General features: G+C 48.0%; 1 protein-coding gene across 1 annotated transcript; it reads left to right on the top strand.

The window, feature by feature from the left end:
* Window positions 1-7,764: 7,764 nt before the first annotated feature.
* LOC109778188 (uncharacterized) lies at window positions 7,765-8,821 on the top strand. Its single transcript, XM_020336741.2, has one exon. The coding sequence runs from the start codon at window positions 7,841-7,843 to the stop codon at window positions 8,819-8,821; it is 981 nt and encodes a 326-aa protein (XP_020192330.2). The 5' UTR covers window positions 7,765-7,840.
* The last annotated feature ends 1,096 nt before the right edge of the window (window positions 8,822-9,917 follow it).

Consider the following 9,917-nt stretch of genomic DNA (forward strand, 5'->3'; position numbering starts at 1 on the left):
CCATGAGTTCTGTAATCCCGGTTCAACCCAATCTTCACCACAGTCGATAGGCTCGAGGAGGTGGAAGGGGGTAACGCTCGCCATTGCCCTGCAGCTTCCCTCAAGCAATCTCTCAAGCTCCCGCAGCTCCCCTCAAGCAGCCACAGCTTCCCTCAAGATCCTCTCAAGCAAGCGAAGATAAAAGGTGGATGCGGTGGATCAGTCGATTGGTCGACGACACATCATCAAGGGCAGGCTAGATTGGGCGATGATGATGGACTAGATATGGAGGGGGTAAGGTAGATGCAGCGGAGGTGCAGCACAAATGTTCATCGATCGCGCTACCAACGAACGGATTCAGCACGACAGGCATGGCGGCACCAACGGCTATCTCGAGAGCTTCTCGGGGTACGACGGTTAGAAATTGAGAGAGAGACAGAGAGAGAGAGAGAGAGAGAGAGAGAGAGAGAGAGAGAGAGATGACCAAGCCTTAGGCCGGTCCCACTTGTCATAAGCTACCCTAGCCCCACCTGTCATTAGAGGCCCTGGCCCACCTATCAGGATTCAACGCGGCCCCACTCGTCAGGAAGTAAATGTCAAGGTGCTTTGACCCGACGATAGTGCACCATTTGGCATTTGTGATGTTGGGCTAAGGAGAGAAGGGAAAAAATGAGGAGAGTTAGATAGGTGGGGCAAAACTGAGCACAACCAACGAAAGAGAGGCATGCAAATAGAAAACCCAAAAGAAAACGTACGTTAGTTGGATGGTTGGGAGAGTGGCCTTATTTCTGGTCCGCTAGGGTAAATGGAATATTATATTAGATATTGTTCCATCAATAATGAGATATGTGATCCACCAAAATAAATTGCTAATGCATGATGCCAAGAAGTATACCACTACAACTATTTAGAGGTAATTGCACCCTAGATACATAAACTTGGCCGGTGGGAACAAATTGGTACAAAAATTTCAAAAAACATTCACCGCGGGTATACAAACTTGGTCTTTGGATTCATACCAGGTAAAAATAACTCCTGGATCAACACATGTCATGTTCTTTCTTTTAATTTTGTTGTTGTGTATATCAGTCCTACTTCGCCAAGTGATCTCTGGTAGAGTGGTCGTCCGCTAGCAACCGGCTGCTTGCAGTAGCCCTGGTTGGCTATGTGAGACTCACCGTGCAAGAATGGTGAGGCAACCCCCCAACCCTTGCGTTGCACAGTGTGCCCATAGGGAAGCCCGTGCAGGAGGCCATGGATGGCGACCTTGTAGTGAGCCCATGTCGTTGTCAACGTCGTATCCTGTTGATGCGACCAACATCAGCTAGCAGCCTTGAGACCTTGGTCGTCAGCTTCGCATCATCTCATCAAACAAAGGAGCTTTCCCGCCGAATGAATTGGCTAGATCTGTGCACAATCGTCGGTGCCGCTCTATTATTCTCCTCCTCTGGCCAAGCACCGCCACACGTGATCTCTTCCACCAGCGAGCCCCCGGTCCTCCTCCCTGCCTCCTCAACTCCCCATAGTCCCAGAAGCCATTGAAACCTTCCTAGGACAGTTGCATCGTGATGGATGGCACTGCCATGCGTCAACTTGGTGGCGCAGACTGCAACGATCTCACGCACTACTACATTAGGGTTGGACCAACGTGTTGTTGTAGGAGCGCATGTCATGCGCGTGGCGAGTCGGTGCCTAGGCCACTACATCTTCACGTACCCCTCGTCTCTCTCCCCTCCCTAACATTGCCACCATCTCCCGTGCAATGGCATGCGCTTTGCCACCTGCCGCACCTTTGCTTTTTGTGCGTGCGTCATCCTAGGGCGGTCACGCGAACGATCAGAAATCCTATCCTTGCTAAAATCAATCCAATCCACGAAAAGCATCGTATTGTAACACTTGTTAAAAAAGTGTTGTGAATTCGATTGAGTTGCGCAGGAGTAGATAAAAGCTCTCAATGTATTAAGGGCTTTTCTATCATGCGCGCGCGAGGGCAGGGGCCCTTTGCTTTTCCTATCACCTCCGCAGTCCAAAAAAAGCTTGCCGTGCATCCAAGCGACCACAATGACGACGAGCCCTTTGACGGTCCGCTTGGTGTGCTCCGCCACACCTTCACCCTGCCTAGCTGCCAGCTCCACTTTGACGTCGGCGAGCGCTGGGTCGTTCTCAGCTCCGCCAGCTACGGCAACAACCCCAACGTCGATGAAGTGGACCTCGAGTTCCTCACCATGCACAAGATCAACCACTCATTGGGCCAGCGGCACGACGACGGAGTGTGGCGTCTCTGTACACCATGGGGAATGAGGAGAGGGCTACATCCGCAAAAAAAGTATACAAGGGTTTTTCATATTAAAAAAAGAGCATAAGAGTGATTTGTACTCCCTCGGCCCGAAAATACTTGTCGGAGTAATGGATGTATCTAGACGTATTTTAGTTCTACATACATTCATTTTTACGACAAGTAATTTCGGACGGAGGGAGTACATGGCATGAACCCAAAAGCCAAGTTCGTGTACCCGCGGTGAACTTTTTTTTAAGTTTTTGTACCAAATTATGTATCTGGAGTGCAATCATCTCAACTACTTACGGTCTAGAGATTTTCAATCCTAGCATTACCGTTGATCTGCTGGGAAATCTGGCTTGAGCGCAACAGAAGAATTTTTCAGCATAAGGAGCTCCCGGTGGCAGCCATGGTTAATCGTATTCGTGATGAAGCGGCAACTTGGATATTGGCAGGGTGTCCAATACCATTTGACCCGGGCTAAACGAGCTAGGATAGGCAACAGTGTTGGTTGCATAGCAAAGCTTGCAACGATTGTATTTTTGTTATTCATTGCTCCCTAACCTCACTCTGTAACCGGCCGTCGGCCTCCTTCTTCTTAATGAAATCACAGCAGTTCTCCTGCTGTCTTTCAAAAAAAAAATCCTAGCATTACCTAAGGCATACGACAACTGTACTTTTTTTGAACTGACCTTACGTGTACTTGTGAGCATAACTCTGGCCCTTTCGTTCATCGAACCTGGACACCTTCCTTCGGATGCACAGAACCTAGACAGAGATGTCAGTATGCTCCATTTCAGGATCCCAGAACCAATAATGGCAATGGTAACCGTCAACATATAAACACACATGAGCGGGCAGTGTACTCTCATTGGTTAATTCATCCCCCATAAAGTTTCTATCAGTCAGAATAGCGTCCGCATGAGCAGCGTAATCCCAAGGCATTAAGGTTTGCGTAGATCTCAGTAGATTAATTGCAACCATGCACAACCTTTTCTCCCGTTCTTTTATTTGTTTGTGTTTATCTTTCTTCATTGGGGTGGCTGTAGGAGCTAGTACAAGCGATAAATCTTTGTTATAGAGTACAGTAAATCAGCGTATGAGATTATTATAAATAGCGCGCAAAAGGGGGAACCACATTCTGTGATAGCTAATTAATTGTAGTCACTTTGCATTAGCTGCACTATATTTATGTGGTGTTTGATTTGGAGTTTGGCCAAACTTCAAAAGCCAAAGTTAAGACTAGAAAAAACACTACGTATATATACCTTGTCCAAAACAAGGTCGTGGCTTTCTTGCGAGTATTTCATAATTCGCCGAAGATTGCAAGGACTGCTTATACATACAAGCAAGGAAAAGCAAGCATATTTACATTCATATAGGGTCTTGTTATCGTACCCTCGGAAGTCATGCCACCTTATTTGGGCCGCGTTTGCAACTTTCGGCTTGAGCAGTGTCTTCTTTCCTGATAGGCGTGTCTTGGATCTTGTTGGCACGGTGACACCGATGTGGAACTTTTCGATTAGCTAGTGAACTAATAAATTTCGACAAACCCTGGATTGCTCTTCTCGCTGGCAAGTCATCCATGACATGTCTTCTTTTGGATATGATGACACATTGGCTTTTTGTGTCTTGGTAGAATGTCAAGAGCTAGTGGTATAGCAATGCCTAATCGGCAAGTGAGGGCATCATCACCTCGACGACAATGACCTAGGTCTTCATTGGCTAGACCTTGCAATGGCGACTTATTGAAGGTACCAATTGTGTGGAGTTGTGCAGAATCTGTTATCTCGGGTGTAGATCAATGGTGTCGGCTTCGGTGGTTGGATAAGAAACAATGGCACATATGACCATTATCACTACAGGTGATGTATGCTAACGCTTGTTACGACTTACGACCTGATCACAATTGACTGTTTCTATTATCCTTAAAAAATAGGTTGGTGATGTGAATCCTTAGTGTCCCGAGTCCTGGCAAGGTTGTCCTGTTGTTGTAGAGGCCAAGAATAATTTTTATCATCTTGACCGTGGTGCGTTAATAAAGTTCTTGTTGTTTAATTTCTTTACAAAAATGGCTTGGCATCAAATGTCTTCCCAGATTTTGCATGGGCCTAATTAGTTGTCTGTGCTTGTTGTCATCATAAAGGTAAAAGCACCCGGATAGTTATCGCCGTTTTGTGAAGCAAAACATGTATGTGAGAGAACTCAAATTTCATTATGTCTATTAGAAATTTATTGTACATCCACTTGTGAACCCAAGCGAGCTACTTCAGTAATTAGGGAATGTGTTGATGTTTTTCGCGCTCTGCAAGGAATGAGTCACTTGACGCAAGAAATCTTGAACTGCTTTGTATATGTACTCCCACTCCTCATGCACCACATAGTTGAATTGGTTATACCTCCTTATCATATTTAGTATGCTTACATTAATAATTACTTCGTACCCCAATGCAAAGAGAGCCTTGGCTCAGTGGTTGGGCATGCGGTTGTGCAGCCTAGCGACCCGACTTCAATTCCTAGAATTGACAGGTGATGCACAGGGGTTTTCCCCCTTTCCTTGAGGATCAAGCTTGGTGTGTGGTGAAACCTCTCATCAAGAAATATCTTGATACTCATTTAAAAAATTCTGAGGACCATGTTTATCTTGGTACTCATACTAAAATGGCCGTATGCATCCCTGGTTGGTGTAGAGGGTGGGAAGTGAAAATCTCTCCCATTTTTAAAAACGTGTATCCCTAGCGCTCGCATCGCCTCCAGGGGGCGGCTCGGGCGCCCTAGCCGCCATCGCCTCCAGGCCCTCCCCCCTGATTCCCCGCCGCCGCCGGAGGAGGCCGGCGAGCGAAGCTCGCTCGGCGGACGGCGGATGGCGGACCTTCCTCCTCTCCTCGCGAGGGGATCCTCTGGCCGAAACGTGATGGTGAACCTGGTCGCCCGGCGTGGAGGCGGAGTGGGCGTGATGGGGCGGCGGCCCGATCGGATTCCGGCGGCGGTTGTGCCTCCACGGCTGCGGGGGCAGCGTGGGGCCGGCCATGGCGGCTGGCAGCGGCGGATCTGGGGCCCCCACCCCAGATCGGTTCCCCTCCAGATGGTGTGGGCTCGGGCACCGGCCTGGCGGCCCTGAGAGGTGGTGGGCGCGCGCCGAGGTTGCCCCTACTCACCGGCGTGGTTGGGGGTGGCCAGAGGTGTGTGCGTGAGGCCGGCATCGTTCGGAGTCGGCTCTGATGTGCGCGGCGGTGGGAATTTGGCAGGCGGCGGCCGGCTGTGAATCCCGGTAGCGTCATCTCCAACTCGATCTGCTCCGGTTTGTGCTAGTTCCAATACCTACCCAGTGCTGGCTAGACGGATTTGGCGGGTGGGCATGGATCCGGGGGAAACTCCAGGCCGGCGTGGCGACCGCACCAAAGTCGATGCCCGCGACGCCGATTCCCTTCCTGGAGGCTTCGGTGTGGATCCTACGCCCCCACCTCTGTCATGAGCGCAGGCGAAAGCCTCTGTTTCTCTGTTTTGGGCGACGATGGCACTTTGGTGTCGTGTTCCTTCCTGAAGGCGTCGGCCGAGGACTGCTCAGGGTGGTGGAGTTGTTGGTAGTTCGGAGTCGGCGCGAGATGGCATGTAGGTGGAGCGGTGTGGCATCAACAGTATCATCGACGGTGGGTCTCGGCGGCATGGCGCAGTGGAGACTCGGCGTCCGATGCACGGAGATGGACTCGCGCAGGAGGAGGAAGCTGTCTGGCGTCGCGGTGGCGTCGATGGCAGCTAGACCGTGCAAGGTAGATGCAGCAGTACAACTCTGAACATGGATTGGTGGCAGGTGGCTGCGGCGGCCTCATACCCGGCGGGCGTCCTGGTTGAGGAGTGCGCCGGACCGGTGGGTGCCCCATACCCGGCAGGCGTCCTGGATGGGACCTCTGGTCTTAGAAGTTAGGTTTGGCTGCGAGGTCTGTTTGGTATTAGGCCCAGACTATCAGCATCCCTTTATCATTTGGATAGGAATAGCGACAGATGTTGCCTAGACGGTGGCTTTAGTCTTGTTGTATTACTTTGTAATGTTTTATGTGAACAATTAATAAAATGGCTGCATGCATCGTCCAGATGCAGAGGCCGGGGTCCTCCTCCATTTCTAAAAATAATAATGAGAAATTACATTTGAGACCACATATTGTATACTCTTAACACGTAAACAGCATTTTTGTACATAAAACTATACACTACATAAACTAAGGGCTTCCACGATTTTTCTCGTGAAACTTTTATTGAGCTATATTAGAATAATTAAGAAGGTATATTGAGAATCATAAAGAGGTACTAGCAAGATGCCCGTGCGTTGCACGTAACATCACGATGCATTTGTATGAGTAGTTTATTTTGTGAGAGAAAAAGATGAACGAGGGAAGGCCTTATTTGCAAATGTGGAGAAGAGTGTGGGTATCTTTTTGCAAAATTATCATAGTTTCCTTCCTATCTATCAGATATAAATCGGACGGCCTATATTGCAGGATGCCAGGCATACCATCATCACCAACTCTGTTTTTTATAAGAGTCGAGATAATTAATACTCCCTTTGTAAAGAAATATAAGAGTATTTAGATCAATGATCTAAATGATCTTATATTTCTTTATAAGAGCGTTTAAATCAATGATCTAAATGCTCTTATATTTCTTTACTACATATGAGGTATATTTGTTTAAGAGGTATATTTGAATGTGGGAGTACATAAATTAAGAAGTTTTGCTCTTCAAGCCTGGTCAGGGAAGAAGACACTGCTAATCTAAGCTAGTCCGTCACACTGCTCAAGCAGAAAGTTGCAAACGCGGTCCGAATAAGGCGGCACGACTTCCATGCGGGCGATATAAATGTATATGTGCTTGCTTGTATGTATAAGTAGTCCTTGCAATCTTTGAAGAATTGTGAAAAAAGTAATATATTAATCGCAAGAAAGCCACGGCGATGTTTTGGACCAGGTACATATGCATAGAGTGTTTTGTTAGGCTTAACTTTGGCTTTTGAAATCTGGCCAAACACCACGTAACTTAGCAAATCCTTCATGAACAAAATGAATACAACTTAACTTATACTCCCTCCGTAAAGAAAAATAAGAGCATTTAGATAGGAATATATGTATATATGTATGTGCAACCCTTAAATCATGTTCCCAAAATGCACTAAAATGCTACATCTTTAAATATGTCTTCTTAGATATTTCAAATGGACTACCACATACAGATGTATATAGGCATATTTTAGAGTGTAGATTCACTTATTTTGCTTTGTATGTAGTCACTTATTGAAATCTTTAGAAAGACAAATATTTAAGAACAGAGAGAGTATTTGTAAGTCACCATCAGACCTAAGCATCTAGATTCATATACATACAAGTACAAGTATAAAGGAGATGAGATGACCTTTATCGATGACTATCAATATCGACTAAAAGTAAGTATTTCCAACTATAAGCTATAAAGTCCCTCTTAGATAGTTGGAACGTTCTGTTTGCTTCTTAAGCTAATGAGCTAACAATGGTGGCGTTCTGTCGACCTGCTGACAATTCTTGACCACTCCACCGCCATATACACTTCGATCGCATGCACAGCGTTACATTGCTTAGAACGAAATCGCAGATCATTACCACTGACATGCATCCACCCACCTCTCACCAACTGCAGATGCCAACGGCGCCGACGCCCCGCCTCAGACCGAAGCGGGCCACGGCGCCCCTCGATGCGGCCGCGAGAGCCCGCCTCGCCGCTCTCCCCAGAAGCGACGACAGCAGCGGCAGCGAGCACCAGGCGGCCGCACTCTCCAGCCTCGTCAACGATTACCTCCTCGAGACGGACACGACAGTCCCGTCGGCCACCCTCGCGGTGGAAGGCTCCTCTGATCTGGATGACGAGCCTAACGGCCACACCAGCTCAACGGCGGCGGCCGACATACTTGCGGAGATCAAGGACAATCTTGACCCGACCGGTAGCAGTGCTGACGAGCTACGCCGCCGGCTCGTCTTTGCCGTGGCGGATGCCATGCGCGGGTTGGATGATCTGCGGCCGAACCAGTCGGCTTTCCCGCGCGCCGTGATGTCCCGCCTGCGCGAGCGTGGCCACGACGCCGGCCTGTGCAAGGTGCGTTGGGACAAGTCGAGTGGCGTGACCGCCGGGAGCTACGAATACATCGACGTCATCGCTGGCGGGGGTGAAACAAGGTACATCGTGGATGTCGGCTTCGCGGCGGAGTTTGAGGTCGCACTGTCGACCGAGGAGTACGAGGCAGTTCGGACGGCACTACCGGAAGTGCTGATCGCGCGCCCGGAGCACCTCAGGCAGGTTGTGAAGCTTGCAGCGTCCGCAGCACGGCGCTCGCTCAAGAGCAGCGGCCTCAGTGTGCCGCCCTGGAGGAAGAGGCGGTTCATGATGACCAAATGGCTAGGGCCCTACAAGCGGACGGTTAACTCTATTCCGGCATCAGCGGGTACGGCATTAGGCGGCAGTGGCGTGGTGCCCGTCTGCCGGACCATAGTTGGCTTCGCCCCTCAGACTACCGTGGGGACGTCGTCAGGCTTTTGGGGGTGAGGTGTGGTTGGGATTTAGAAGATTGCTATGTAAAGTTTGGAGATTGCATGGCCTTCCGTTGTCTTTCTAGAGAATTCAACTAAATACTCCCTCCGTTCCTAAATATAAGTCTTTTTAAAGATTCCATCAAATGACTACATACGGAGCAAAATGAATAAATCTACACTCTAAAATATGTCTACATATATCTGTATGTTGTATTCCATTTGAAATGTCTAAAAAGACTTATATTTAGGAACGAAGGGAGTATTTGTTTTTTTTAAAGATTTCAACAAGTGACTACATACGAAGCAAAATAAGTGAATCTATACTCTAAAATATGTCTATATACGTCCGTATGTGGTAGTCCATTTGAAATATCTAAAAAGACAAATATTTAGAAACAGAGGGAGTAGATCGCTAGGGGTTTGATTTAGAGAAATATAAATGCACATATTTATTGGAGTATTAAATTGTTTTTTTCCAAGAAATGAGTATTCATTTGTTAGGTCACTAGATATTTGTTGTCTTGTTGATACTTTGCTTTCCTTAGCATTGTAATATTTATATAGTTCTTATATCTCTGCTATCTAAACAGAACCTAAAGTTCCTTTTCCTGCCGACGGACCGCATTCTGCCCACCTTCGTTCATCCGTCCTATCTTTTTTTCCCGATTGGCAAGTGACGATTCGATTCAATCACCATAATTACATAACTCAATGGGCATCACACCTTCCCTTTAAAAAATCACAATCATCATAATTACATGTCCGAGGTGTCACACCTTTCCTTAAACAATCGCAATCACCATAATTACATGCCCCAATGGGCGTCACACCTTCCCATAAAATCACGTCTGAAGTCACCTGCACCAAAATCATAGTCTTAGGACATCGAACACGAGCACGGAGGCTCAGGCCACGCCGACGCGGAGACACGAGAGTTTCAAAACGGGCCAAAAGAAGCACGCAGCAATGCAAATACAAGGCCCGAAGCCAGAGCATAGAGCACGCAGGCTCGCTTGCGTGACAAAAGGGCCACTTCACGGCGTAGAAGTGGCGGATGGCTCCCTAGCCAAAACGTAGACCTGGCGAAGACGATCTTGAGCTTGCTTCAG

Source organism: Aegilops tauschii, chromosome 4 (genome assembly GCF_002575655.3).
Source record: "Aegilops tauschii subsp. strangulata cultivar AL8/78 chromosome 4, Aet v6.0, whole genome shotgun sequence".
NCBI lineage: Eukaryota > Viridiplantae > Streptophyta > Magnoliopsida > Poales > Poaceae > Aegilops > Aegilops tauschii.